The 15,106-nt window shown below is 35.4% G+C and overlaps 1 protein-coding gene across 6 annotated transcripts in view; it reads right to left on the bottom strand.

The window, feature by feature from the left end:
- The window catches only part of dcaf6 (ddb1 and cul4 associated factor 6), a 43,989-nt gene that overhangs the window by 3,242 nt on the left and 25,641 nt on the right, over positions 1–15,106 (bottom strand). For 3 of the 6 annotated variants that reach the window (XM_030124885.1, XM_030124886.1, XM_030124887.1), the window contains 8 exons: positions 14,793–14,852; positions 13,305–13,524; positions 12,144–12,253; positions 11,165–11,504; positions 7,812–7,950; positions 3,746–3,902; positions 3,552–3,640; positions 2,493–2,598 (listed from right to left, as the gene is read on the bottom strand). In XM_030124885.1, the coding sequence (XP_029980745.1) occupies positions 2,493–2,598; positions 3,552–3,640; positions 3,746–3,902; positions 7,812–7,950; positions 11,165–11,504; positions 12,144–12,253; positions 13,305–13,524; positions 14,793–14,852 (1,221 nt within the window). Of the gene's footprint in view, positions 1–2,492; positions 2,599–3,551; positions 3,641–3,745; positions 3,903–7,811; positions 7,951–9,590; positions 9,640–11,164; positions 11,505–12,143; positions 12,254–13,304; positions 13,525–14,792; positions 14,853–15,106 lie in introns of those variants that run through there. The other 3 variants (XM_030124889.1, XM_030124890.1, XM_030124891.1) reach the window with 3 other exon arrangements.

Genomic DNA, 15,106 nt, shown 5'->3' with positions numbered 1-15,106 from the left:
TCCTCGGTAACAGGTACTAAACTGTGGGATACATAACACCTGAAATCAAACAGTCCAACACTGACAGAACTTCAGGTTTTAACACAAACAGAACACTGGATGAAACTGAAACGAGTCAGTGAACATCGCCTGTTATATGAGTATTTTCCTGTCCTTATCCGTTTTGTGTCACTGCTTTATGTTTTAGTCGTTTAGTAGTTTTAGTAGTAGTTGAGTAATTTTAGTTTTTATGTTTTGTATTTTTTTTTTGTTTTGTTTTCATACCGTTTTAACTCTCTTCATTAACTTTTGTTTTTACAGTAAAGGCCTTAGGGGTTGAAAATGAGCTGAAAATTTTATAGTTTATGTGAAGATAGTGTCTTAAATTTGATCAAAAATGCCTCAAGAAATGTCTTAAAAAGCCTCAAACCTGCAGATATATGGAAGTAAATCTGTGTCATCAGATTCTGAATTATAAGACACTGAATTTGTATCACTGAATTTTTTTTGCACTGAAATTAAGTATTTGAATTTTTTTGCACTGAAATTAAGTATCTGATTTTTTTTTCGCACTGAAATTAAGTATATCTTTTTTTTTTGCACTGAAATTATCTGATTTTTTTTTGCACTGAAATTAAATATCTGAATTTTTTTTGCACTGAAATTAAGTATCTGATTTTTTTTTGCACTGAAATTAAATATCTGATTTTTTTTGCACTGAAATTAAGTATCTGAATTTTTTTTTGCACTGAAATTAAATATCTGATTTTTTTTGCACTGAAATTAAGTATCTGAATTTTGTTTTTGCACTGAAATTAAGTATCTGATTTTTTTTGCACTGAAATTAAGTATCTGATTTTTTTTTTGCACTGAAATTAAATATCTGATTTTTTTTGCACTGAAATTAAGTATCTGAATTTTTTTTTGCACTGAAATTAAATATCTGATTTTTTTTTGCACTGAAATTAAGTATCTGAATTTTGTTTTTGCACTGAAATTAAGTATCTGATTTTTTTTGCACTGAAATTAAGTATCTGATTTTTTTTTTGCACTGAAATTAAATATCTGATTTTTTTTGCACTGAAATTAAGTATCTGAATTTTTTTTTGCACTGAAATTAAATATCTGATTTTTTTTTGCACTGAAATTAAGTATCTGAATTTTGTTTTTGCACTGAAATTAAGTATCTGATTTTTTTTGCACTGAAATTAAGTATCTGATTTTTTTTTTGCACTGAAATTAAATATCTGATTTTTTTTGCACTGAAATTAAGTATCTGAATTTTTTTTTGCACTGAAATTAAATATCTGATTTTTTTTTGCACTGAAATTAAGTATCTGATTTTTTTTGCACTGAAATTAAGTATCTGGATTTTTTTTGCACTGAAATTAAGTATCTGAATTGTTTGTCTCTGAATTCAACTATGTTCATAAATTTAGAATAAAAAAAAAAATTCAGATGCAAAAAAATCAGGTGCAAAAAATTCAGATACTTAATTTCAGTGCAAAAAAAGAAAAAAAAAAATCAGTGCTAAAAATTCAATGGCTTTTATAGTTCAAAATCTGATGACACAGATTTACTTCCATACAGATACCCCGTTACCCAATTTTGGGAACCACCATTTAATAATCTTTATTTATATAGCACTTTTCATACATTAAAAACTGTAGCACAAAGTGCTTTACATATCAGTTTAAAAATCAGTACCGCACATTTATAGGATGTTCTGAGAGTGCAGAGCACAGGAAGATAAAATGGGTTAAGCAAAAAATATTACATTAACCAGTGAAGACATTAAACCATTTTAAACACAGTCCCTCTATCTGTGGTGCAAACAGAGATTACAGAATGTGTGTCTCTGTCCAAATACTTATGGACTTGAGTGTATATATTATAAAACTCTATATTAGTGAATTAATGAAATCTTTATTTCAAACATGTAGAACAATATAAATAAATACATAAATACATAAATGTCAATAATTTGTGTTTGAAATGGAGTAGACTGAAGCAAAAGCTTATTCATTCCTCAACTCATTACTAATACACAAACTAAATTATTTTATATTAATACAATATGTACATATTTATATCAGTAAATATAATGATTATCATATATATAATTCTACATTATAATCCACTACATATGAACTAAATATAAACCAATAGAAATACAATATATGTTCTATTATAATTTAAAATTATACATAACCTTCCTCATAATTTATACTATAAACACACACACTATCTAAATTATGTTTCTATACAACCTAAAAACTATATTAGTTTATATAAATATAGAATATACACATGTATTCCACTACATTCTATTCCATCTTAATGTGCTGTCATTAGAGTTTAACATCCATCCTCTTCTAAACCTCTTCAGCAATTTTTTTTCTCTTTTTTTAACATAATAAAAGATTTCATTAATAATTGGCAACTTAATCAATGAATAGTTTCAGCTCTAAAGCCAGTGTGTAAAATGACAAACAACAACAAACCACTTATACCTGATCTGATGTGGTTGAGGGAGGCCAACATTCGGAGCATGAAAGACGCTGGGACTGTGATTGTGTTTCTCGTCTCCTCCAACATCAGCTCGTTGCGAGTGATCACCTGGTTGACAGCGGAGGAAAAATGTCAACAAGAGAGGCAACAAACAAGAAAAAGCTTAAGGTTTTGATTCTTGTCACTAATGTGTCGAGTCAAAAATGTTGGATTATGTCAAGGTAACATGAAGTTACAGGTTTTGGGAGGATTTATAATTAAATGATAGCAGCCTAAGGGAGTGGCTGACATGTTTTTCAATCAATAACAGAAATGAAAAACAAAATATAATAAACTAAAAGGATTGTTTTGCTTTAGATTCAGCTGTGGTGTTAATGCTGAGCTTTACTACGGGGATAACTGATGTTAATGGTTCACGGATTTGTTTTTAAATCGTTTTTTCATTGATCCCAATTTTTTCAGCTTCTAAAAATCACCTCACTCATAAGAGCTGAAAAACTAAACTAAACTGAAACACAACGCAAAATGAAAGAAAAGTGGAAACAGATGTCAAAACATTCACAGCAAAGGTTAAAAACTGAAAACAAAACAAGAATGTTCCCTCTTTAAAAATGTATGATGGTTGGTGAGGCTGGACTGTTTTTCTTTTATTTATTTATTTTTCTTTGAGTGTGTGAAGGTGTATGAGTGTGTGTGTGGTAGATGTGAATAGGTTTATACTGCTTTATATTATTGTTGTTTATACTGCAGGTGTGTTTCTCTGTTGAAAAACCCAACCAGAGGTAGGAGTTACAAACTAGCCAAATGCTATATGTCTGCTATGTTTTACTGCATTATCCCTGATGAATAAACTAATAAAAATTAATTTGAAAAGAACTTGACAAAAATTACACTAAAAAGAAACCACTCATCAGTTTTGTAAAATAAAAATATGGATAAAACTTCTGCATTTGGAAAACTGAAATTAAAAAAATAACAGATTACTTATTTCATTCATTCATTATAAACCTTAACTTGTTGCCATTGTGGTGACAAATTACAATAAAACCCCTCAAACTGACCTCATCTGCGAGGACTCTGTTGAAAGACGGCGACTTTTCCAGTGGCGACCAAATCTTAATATCATAGTCAATCCCTGAAGAAGCCAGAACTGAAACAAAACACAGAAGGAAACACCGTCACAGAGGACCAGGGTGGGGGTCTGAGAGGTCTGAGGTCCAGGGTGAATCTGGATCGGTCTGGGACCAGGACTCACTGGGGTCGTAGGGGTGTGGCTGCAGGCAGTTCACCACGTGGTTGTCGGCCTCGAGCAGCATGAGATGTTCTGCGGTGTGTCTGTCCCAGATGAAGATGTGGCCACAGTCCGAACCGCTCATCACAAAGTTATTACCCCAGAAACACGACTCCTTTATCTGGATACACACAGAAAAACAACTTTAACTTTATTTTACTTTAATATAGTTTTCCATTTGCATTAGGAGATCTTAGGTGGAATTCAGAGACAAATAGCTCAAAACAGTTTACACATCTTAAAATCCAACCATCAACATGTACTGTGGTATTGTCTGTACACCTTTTTACACTTATGTTTCTCCTGTTTTTATGCATCATATGTGTTATAGAGAGAATATAGAGAATAACAACAATAGGAAAACTTCTTTTATGAAATGTCTTCACATAATTTCTATAGGTTTTCACTTTGTTTTCTCTGAGTCTCTGTGTTATAGAGAGTCAAGACCTGCACCTTCCAGTTGAGCCCTATGGGACCTTAATTCATTCATTTATTCATTTTTCAAACTACTTGATCCCTCGGTGGGGTACACCCTGGACATGCCAAAGCAAGGCAGATTTATTTTTATAGCACAATTCATACGCAGGGCAATTCACAGTGCTTTCCAAAAATGGAAAAGAGACAGGTTAAAAACACACAATTACAATTAAATCATAATCAATAAAACATAAATAATCTATTAAAACAAAGTAAAAGAGAAGAGTGCAGATAGAACCCTTTCAGTTGTTCTATGCACAGTTGAACACAGCTGTTTTCAGCCTGGACTTAAACATTGTCACAGTAGAGGCCTGTCCATGTCATCAGGAAGACTGTTTCACAGTTTAGCTGCATAGAACTGAAACGCAGCTTCACCCTGTTTAGTCCTGACTCTGGGCACCAGCAGAAGACCAGTCCCTGAAGTTCTCAGGGTCCGAGATGGTTCGTATGAGACCAACATGTCACAAGTGTACTTTGGTGCTAGACCATGGACAGACTTATAGACCAGCAGAGCTGTTTTAAAGTCTATATCACCAGTTCATCACAGGGCTGACATATACAGACGAGCACTAGTTTAACTATAAGTGAATGTCTTCGGACGATGGGAGGAAGTACTGAAATCCACACAGACATGGAGAGAACATGCAAACTCCATACAGAAAAAAAAAAAATGGTGAGACGATTATTTACTATTTCATTTTATTTTCACCTTTTGTCATCTTAAAATTAAATTTTTACAATTTATGTAGGTTGTTGTGAAACAAATCAACTATCAGATTTTGAAAATATGGAAATAGAAAGAGTGCAGACCCAGTGACGTCATTAATGTCTAAGATGCTTCCTTATAATCAGATTATATTAACTTTGCCTCCTTTAATACTTGTTTACTTCCTTCTTGAAGAGCGAGGTGAAATATGCCGAGGGATTGGCCGTTTTAGGGTTGGTAATGCAGTCCGTTGAGCTGTTTCTCATAAAACTATATCAGGGGTGTCAAACTCATTTTAGTTCAGGGGCTACATTCAGCCCAATTTGATCTCAAGTGGGCCGGACCAGTAAAATAATAACAGTGAAAAAAGTACAATTCTATCATGATCAGGTTTACATCTACAAAGTTTCCTTAAAAATCTGAATAACATGAACAACTTGAATTGTCTTAAGAAAAACAAGTACAATTTTAGCAATATTCTGCCTCGGTTTATCAGTTTATCATTTACACGTGCATTACGATCGCACAAAACATTTAATAACAGGCAGAATATTGGTAAAATTGCATTTACTTTTCTTAAGACATTTCTGTTTCTTCATATTTGTTCAGGTTATTCACATTTTTGTACAAGTATAGTTTGATAATGTAAACATTTTGTAAACATTTTCATGTAATTTTACTTTTTTACACCAAAAAAAACAAAGAGAACATTTGGGGTTGTCATTATTTATAGGTTATTATGATTATATTTTACTGGTTCTGACCCACTTGAAATCTAATTGAACTGTATATGTCTGTATGTGGAACCTGAATTAAAATGATTTTGAGACCACTGATTGTTAATATCTTCAGTGTAATTTTTGCATTTCACAAATTCATCTTGCGGGCTGGACTGGATCCTTTGACGGGCCGGATTTGGCCCCGAGCTGCATGTTTGACACCTGTGAACTAGATGCTACTTTACCATCTTCACTGCAAACTGACTTGTAAAATTATACTAAGTAGATGAATAAATGTGTAGTTGTCTCACCGACCATTGAGAACCATTTTTTTGATATGATGTCCTATGAGGCACAGCAGAGGGGGCAGGTCTTCACCCATCTATTAATACATAGATATCTAAAATATCAGGAGGGTATCAAGTCCCACATAAAAATAACTGACTGCTAAATACAGCTTTTGAGCTCAACAGCACACATATTATATATTATTTTATTTCCCAGAACACTCTTGGATGTTCGGTATCGATCGAGTAAAGAAATAAGACTAAATATAGCTCAGATTCAGAACTACTGAACTTAGTAACAATTTCCACATGAATTTAACCCCTTCATGCCTGACATTACTGCAGTGGACAGTTAGTCACAAAAATATAGACAGGGGCTTATTGTGTATTGCTGGGCCATTCCATCCTTGGGTCTTTCTTACCTTTGTTGGTATGTGCTTGATGTTGTTTACCATTGTTGGTATGTAATTATTGTTGAAATATATTGTATTATAAGTTATGCTGACTATCATTTAGATAGCTACTATGTGTAATTTACATCGGTTTTCCTAATCTGTTTACTATCTATTATTTACATTATTAGGACTCTAAACAGATGTAACTTTATCATTAAGGAAGCAAAAGTAATGTGTTATGTTGTATAAATCAGAGGTGGGGGTGGGATTTAATAAGTTTCTTCTTCCCACTCCTTTTTGAGCAATACTTACTGAATTTATTCTGTTATTACTAGTGTACATGGCAATGGCTATATTGTCTTGATCACCTGATTTCATTAATGTATTTGCTCTGCTATTAGTTCCTTGTACACATAAAAGTTTTGGTTTTTCTTCTGCTCGAAGTAAATAAATGAATGACATCAGTTGTCAATTAAAACTACATTATTTGCAGTAATGACTAACTCTTAATTGTTGTGCCATTGCGTTTTCTGATAAGTGGTACGTTCACTTTACTGTAAATACCGCTGGCACTTGAATTTCTCCTCTGTGGAATAAATAAAGTCTTATTTTATCCTGATATATTGTTTAATGAACCCAAAACATGCACTTACAAATAAAGTCTCTAATAAGTAACATTTTAGGCAATAATTTGTTCAGTTTAATCCTCTGGTTTCTGTCATTTTGTGTCAGTGACTGAAGTTTCCCAGACTATAATCGTTGATACATGACATTCACCACAGTGGACAGTTACATTTTACACTGAAATATGTTTTCTCAAATCAGCGATATATTCTCTTTGTGGACAGAACTTTATGAATGTGTTTATGCTTAAAAAATTAATACCATTACATGTTCATTCAAATTTTTTAATTTTTATGTTCTTATCCTGGTTTTTTATCCCAGACTGTTTTTATCTTCTGGGCTTTTATTGTGTTTGATTGCATCTTGTTTTTATTTATTTGATCTTATTTATTTATTTTATTCTTTTACTTATCCATGCTGCTATACTAATGAATGGTGGAACACTGAGCACTTTTTGTCCTGTCTTTTTGTCCTGTCTGTAAGCTTGATGAAGTACCTGTCTAACATGTTCAATGTATGTCTTGTTGTAATGCCAAAGCAATCACCTCGACTGCAAAACAAATCTACCCACGAGTACAAATAAAGTAACCTTGACCTTAAACTGTTGATGCATGGAATCCACTACAATGAATAGTTGGATATTATGCTAAAGAAATCTATGTTTAATGTCAAAAATACCACTAGTTTAGCATCAATTCATGCATAAAAGGGTTGAAAAATCTATAACTTGAACAGAAGCTAAACTAATCTCAGCTCCAGCTATATTCTACTGCCAAAAGTAAGTAACTGTAGGAAAAGGAGGAGTGGGTTCGTGTGTGGTACCATTGTCCTTGAGTTGCGGTGGCCTTTGTAGACCATTTTGACCGAGGGTCTCCTGATATTCTGCGTTTCACTCTCCTCCATCTCCCTCCTTTCCTTCCTCCGTCGAAACAGCTCCTGAATGCGAGCGGCTGCCGAGCGTCTGGAAACACACGAACGATGACAACGTATGAATGAAATACGCAAACACACGTGGACACACAAACCCATGCTGTTAGTGTGGCTCATGAAAACCATGCGTCAACACTGGTGAAATTTATGCCGGACCTGTCGATTCAACCACAACAAGCTTTTAAAACAAGCGTCAAGCTAGAAAGCAGAAATGATGAGGCCAATGCAGCTTCACAATTCAACAAAACTCAACAAAACCGCTGTTATTATGTTACATCCTTCAGGTCACGTCACGGATCAGCTGAAAACAGGGCTGTGCAATACCTGTCATTTAGTTTGAGACACAAATTTCTCTACAGAAATACTTTTTAACAGTAGACAATGAATTGTATTCTCATTTAAGCTCCACTTTGTTTTTTATTTTTTGTATTTGATTTGCTGCACAGGTAAACCTTCTTTTGCTTCTATAGTTAAAGCACTCCATGTTTCCATTTGGTATTTTATTTACCGGTACTTATTTTTGTTTGCTGATACATTCAACTGTTAAAGATTACTGTATGTTTAAGCTTGGTATTTTTGACAACATTCACATTTTATTTATTTATTTTTTTACTAGATTTGATTTGTATTATACAGTTCAAGGATTCACATACTTGCGTGAACAGGGTGGGCCAGTAATAACACATTCTATTTATCAAATTTTATTCTCTCTTTAAATGATAGCATGATATGTGATGACTCTGTGTTGATTGTTGTGGCAGATCCAGAATATTGTTAAATATTACTTGACATAAATTTTTTTAATGTATCTCAGTGTCCTGTTCTATGATGTAAGTCAAGACTTCTTCATGGACATTTTGTATTTTATTAAATAATTGAAATTTGCACAAAGGTTCTAAATTAAAGGACAAAGTAATTAAATATCATTAAGCAAGTTTAATTTGAGGAGTATATAACCCTAAATATAATGAGAAAAAAGGTTTTCCATGTGGTCATTTTAACAAAACTGCCACAATTATTGGAATTGTCTTCAACTTTTGTCAACAATTTTGATACTCAATCAATCCGTGTCACTTTTAAAGGAAACGGTAAAAACTTTCTGATTGCTGCTTCTTAAATGTGAATATTTCTAGTTTCCTTACATCTTTGGGTTGTGACATTTCACAGGCTTTGGGAAAAAGGATTGACATTTTTCATCTATTATGTTACATTTTTGAAACCAAACAACCAATTGATTAGTTGACTGACAATGACAATAAGTGCTAGTTTCAGCCCGAGATACCACTGAATTGTTGAATTTAGACTAAATGTACTATATCATGACAAGCATCCTTATCGAGATATGAAATCACACGTAACGGGATAAAAGTTCCTGGTCATATCGCACAGCCCCAGCTAAGGAAACTTTTTATTTGTTTGTTTGTTTGTTTTTTAAATAAATCCTACATAGAAAAAAAGAATTCAATGCTTCTTAATCAGTATGTCATGCACATATAGTTAATGCTTGTTTCATTCTCTCTTGAGTAAAACCCCTTTAAAAACCAGGTGGAGTCAGTACTCATATGCATGCCACGGTAAACTGTGTGCATTAGTTTTATGTGAGAGAAATAACCATTATGTCAACACTTCACATCGTGTTGTGCACTGTAAGTTTAAATGGATGCAATCGACGCTAGTGCAAAGGTTTTACCTGATCATTCTATCTCCTACTGCAGATCCTCTGGAATTAAATCTATTATGTAGTCAGTCAGTCAACGACAAGGCATACAATAAATAAACATGTCAAACTAACAGCACACGTAAAGTTTCAGTGTGTGATATGTAGTGACATTTAGTGGTGAAACTGCAGTGGACCGAACACCCCTCAGCAGCCAAAAAAAGAACAACAATCTTCATCTTTACAGGTTGGTTTGTCCTTTCTAGCCTTATCAGTTGAGCAGACATTTACTCTGGTCCATACACAGACATAGTGGAACACAGTAATTCATGTTGACACTAGAAAGAGTGTGGTATGAAATGGAAAAATAGAATAAGAAATAAGACAGAAGTCTGAAACAAAAAACAGATAAAAGTCTGTTCTGAGCCAGAGGTGTTCTCATGAAAGGGGATAAAAACATGACTGCTAACAGTTATGTAAATCTCTCAGGTCTCAGCTCACCCAACATGCCCCTTAAGTTCATGATGGTTAGTCTTTTTTTTTTTTTACTGGATGACTTTCTTTTTATGTTAATTTAATAGAGGCTTAGAACAGGCCAACTAATAGTATTATACAGAGTTTTTCCAGGTACACAACAGGCTACATTTCATAAGCACTCATGGAGTTGAGGTCATACTGTATTTAGCACATTTCTTTCTCTATTTTGTGTATCAGTCTGAAATTGTCATTTTCCCCCGATCTGTGTATTCATACGATTGCTAGTCTTATGGTACAGCAGAGCAGTTCCTTCAACCCTTGAGTACATGATGGTGCTCATCAGGCTTTGTTATTTTTGGGCTGAATTTTGACTGCATAAAGAAGAGACAGAGACATCAGTGTGATCACACCACCTCAAACTGTCTCACATACCACTCATCTTATTTGTTTTAGATCATATCAGGGGAATGTCATATTTTTTGTTAATGGATAAGATGGTAAAGATCACAGAGGTAGTGAACTGCTTTCACAAAATAAGAGTTTGTTCACGACACTGATCCACTTCAATGACTCTATTCAGATTCAGAAGACTGAAATGTCCTGCTTTAAGAAGAACATGGACATGACTGAACTACTGTAGGAACATAACCGTGAGATATAACAGGCTGAGTGAAGGCGACTCACTTCCTTTGCAGATATAAAGAGCCCCTTTTCCACTGCAGGAACTTTACCTTTACCCAGAATTTTGAAAAACCAAAATTACCTGGGTAAAAAGAAAAAAAAAAAAAAAAAAACCTTCCTTCAACCCCAAACTTTCCCTGAAAAATTTCTTGTAAGGGGAGTAGGATTTTTCAGATTTCTCTGAATTCTGGAGGGGCGGGGCTGTGTGCTGAAGAACGCCAATTGGTGGAGCACACTTGTAGCATTCTGCACTTACATTCGCCTACAAAGGTGGCGAAGGGACTGAAGGTTCATTCTAAGGTAACAAAAAACTATTGTTATTTTCAGGTGATCTCTCTAAATCCCCCAAATCTAACACACTGAACCTTTAGATGCATGTGTGTGTTTTCTTCTTGTAGCTGAGCTTCATATTGCAGTAACTGATGTGTACCTCTGTCCCTGTCCTCTGAACCTCGTTGACGGGATCAGAATCGGATCGTCGTCGCTGTCGTCTGAGTCCTGGTTGCCCCGTGCAGGTTGACTCTGGCCCGCCTCCCCCTCATGGCCCTCCCCTGTCGGCTCCGTTCTCCTGCAGCCTCCTGATGTGTCCTCGCTGCCCTCGGGCTGACTCCTCTCCGGTAGCGTAGACGCCACCGTGTCCCCCTCGGAGGAGCCCTCTGTGGGGGCAGGAGCTGACGAGCTGCTCTGGGCGCCGGAGCAGGAGGCGTCAGAAGGTGGAGGTGCTGTGGAAGTGGCGGGTCCACTCTGCTCCCCCAAGGACTCAGAGAGAGCTGAAGGGAGAATATGTCAATATCATATCTGAAAAAAGGACTTTTCCTCATTTAATCCTGGAGTATTCTTTATTTAATCTTTGAGTATGTCACAATAGACTCCTCTTTTTCAATAAAACAGCGGTGATTAAAAGAAGGAAATTCAATAAACAACAATAAAAAACATTAAGAAAAGACATCTGAAAATGTCTCAAATATAATGTTATAAACAAAAAGCCTTAGATGTCCTCTCAAATTAGAACTTGGGGTCTTAATTTCCACAAATATTGTATCCAATTTAATTTATCCATCTGTTCTGTAATAAAGTCCACATCAGTATTACAAATCAATAAATAAAATTAACCTATTTGACAAATGTAAATTAACTTAAGTCAGTCTGAAAGCAATATTCCTGTATAAAACATACCCCATATATACACCTTTAATGTTCATCAGCTATACAAAAAACAGTTGTTCATATATGAGTTTTAAATTTGATTAAAATGTGTCACAAAAAGGTCTTAAAAAACATTAAATTCTGCTGTCCGATACCTGTGGACACCATGTATAATACAAGGCAAATTAATGTTAAAATGTAAACTGTGTTACAGACAAACATCTTTAATGTGTTTAATATTTTGATGATGTAGAAGAAGTCACCTTGCTCAGACACCGAGGTCTCTTTAGACAGGTTTTCCCTGCTCTGCAGACCCACAGATTCAGATGTCTTCGGAGCTCCGCTGCCTATAGAGCTGGATGTGCTGCTGCTCCTGTAGAAGAAAGAACAAACACCAGTCAATAAGTGTTTAGCTGCATCATCTATGACTGATTATACTTGAGTGGCAAATTGGTTATACAAACTTTGTCTGTATTTTGAAAAAGTCAGACAGGGAATTTCTGGAGCGGATTCACACACAATCACTCATTATGTTAGTGAGTGATTTTTACAAAACAACTACAATCCTAAAATCAGGAAAAGTTGGAACATAGAACAGTTATTTCTAAATTTACTTGGAATCGTTTTTCATTACAGAAAGTGAAATCCATTCCTGTAATCAGGCCTTTAAGGCATTTCAGAAAAAGTTACAACGGGGCCAGTTCAGGACCAATAAAGAGGGAAAAACTGAATAGTGTGAACTGAAACAGTTCATGTCAGCAGGTGATTGCTATCATGATTGGGAACAAAAGCAGCATTATGTTATCTCTTGTTCTTCAGGAGAAAAGATAGGATGAGATTTGCCAGTTTGCCCTTTTAAGTATGAGAAAATACTTTGTACAATGTAGAGAATACAGAAAAGGCTCAAGGAATCTGGTACAATTGTTTCAGTTTAATTGTCTAATGTATAAAATCATAATTACATTTCATATTTATTATATTTAGAAAAAATTTCATCATGAAATTTCCCAGTTTTAATAAGACGGCAAAAATCTGATGGGAAAAATTATGCTTGGAAAAGACAAAATGTAATTTATCTCAAAGTGCTGGAACCACATTGGTTTAGGATTACCTGGAAAAACATTTGTAATTCAGTAGTTGCGATAGAAAACGTTAATTAAAACTACACTGGAATGAGAACCAACAGGACAACAGTGGGTACAGAAGTGCTGTAGACTTCTCTGTTCTATGGAGGTGTCTGTGATCAACCTCAGTACATGGTTTCACTATTTTATGGTTCATCACAAAAGCAGCTAATCCTTGTTCACGTTTGTAACAAAAAGAGAAACTAACATGATTTTAATGCTACATCCTTCATCTGAACACTTAAGCATAATCATGTTGTAATGAATGAATAAATGCTTCCTCTTACAGACTTCACTCACCACTCATCTGTGAAATCCAGCTTTATTGTACTGGTGGTGGTTCCCTCTGAACTGTAGTGTAGGCTGAGGACTGGCTCTGCCGCACTGGGTCGACTGGTACTGGAGGTACCGGTCGGACTGGTTGTACTGATGGTACTGGTGGTACTGGTGGTGGGAGGGCTGCTTCTGGCTGGCACTGACACCGGTTCTTCGGGAGGTGATCCTGCAGCTTCTGTTGCTCCTACAGGGAGGGACGACCACACCAGAGAGAGAAAGAGAGAAAACCAGAACGATCATCAGTGTGAATGCCAGACACTGCTCTGCTCAGACTGAATTAAGAAACCATGATTAGTGTTCCTGGAAACATGCAACTGTCTGTTGCATCACTCCACTCAGATTAACAACACAAAACAGAAAGGGGAACATGCTTCGACACAGACAAACCAACAGCAGCAACAACACAAAAAATATACAAACACAAGCAACACACATCAAAGCCCTCAGTCCACACCTCAGCAGAGATCCAAACCCCCTTACAGCAGACTTATGGCATGAATTATTGTAGATTCCAATGACAACTGACAGCAACATTTGTTTGTCAGCTGGAGTGAACCAGCATGTTGCTGTTAAAACAAAACGTCTTCCATGTCCAAAATTTTCATGATCAACTGCAGTGTACTGTACTGCAGTGGAGGAAGATACGTCACCTTAAATCAGAACTACAGCACCAAAAATTCCATTTTAGTTTGACAAGAAATTAGTTTGATGGCTATCAATTTGGAAATTAACTGTTTCAGATAAATTAACACAACACTATTGGTGCAGCCTCTCATGTACAATATTTGTGGTTAATAGTCTATGGGCTGTGAACAGTGAACTTGGGGAAACTTCTACGAATTTTTGAGAAAAGCTTTTTTAAAACTTAAGTCTTACATTTTATTGCTTAAACAGGACTCAACTAAGGGCAAAACTAATTGACAGATTGATGGACAATTAAAATAGATGCAGCTTTGATCTTGGATGAGTAAATAAGCGAAAATCGGTGATGAAGATCTGGAGTTTGTCCCCAAGCAGCTTCAGTGGCAGCTCACTGCTGTGAATGTGCTACATGCTAATGCTAATGCAATGAGTTAACCTTTAACCTTTAAAATGAGTTTGCTTTGTTTTAATTTGGGTGAAGTGAGGGTAAAAGGACCCCTCATCTACAATATCCATACAAATCTAATAAACAATCAGGTAATAATGATTAAACCATCACTATAGATCTGTCTATTCTGCTAAAATGCAGAATCATTTACAGATTACAGTACTGCAGTATTCTTTAGTCCAGTGACAGCATCGTAAATTAGACATACGTCTATCTGCAGTATCTATCATATGCATGTGGACAGATAAGCATGGAAGGGAAAGCAGCAGATTCAATGAAAGAAAGCAACAGCGTGAGGTGAAAAAAATGCAGTGTAATGGAGAAGTGTTGGACAAAGCAGGTGGTGAGGGGAGAAGACGCACCCTGCTGTTCATCAAGAGTCATGGATCCCAGCTGTTTGTTTACCACAGACGAGGGGGAATCTGGAACACAAACAAGACCGACTAAACATCGGACGCTCACGTCAAACCTGAGGGCTCACAGAGTCAAAGCGCACAAGGGTTAAACTTCATGTTAAAAATATATCATCCAAGGCCAAGCAGGAAGAGCTGTAAATTCAGCCAAAGGAAAAAGCTTCATCTGAAAAACTTTTATGAGCAAAATGAGCATCAGAGATTAGTCTGAATGAAAACAAGAGGCAAAATGAGTTCAAACATGCTTACAACAGCTACACTAC

Source organism: Sphaeramia orbicularis, chromosome 21 (genome assembly GCF_902148855.1).
Source record: "Sphaeramia orbicularis chromosome 21, fSphaOr1.1, whole genome shotgun sequence".
NCBI lineage: Eukaryota > Metazoa > Chordata > Actinopteri > Kurtiformes > Apogonidae > Sphaeramia > Sphaeramia orbicularis.
Note: the sequence above shows the minus strand (reverse complement) of the source record. Positions and strands in the feature narration are given on the sequence as shown.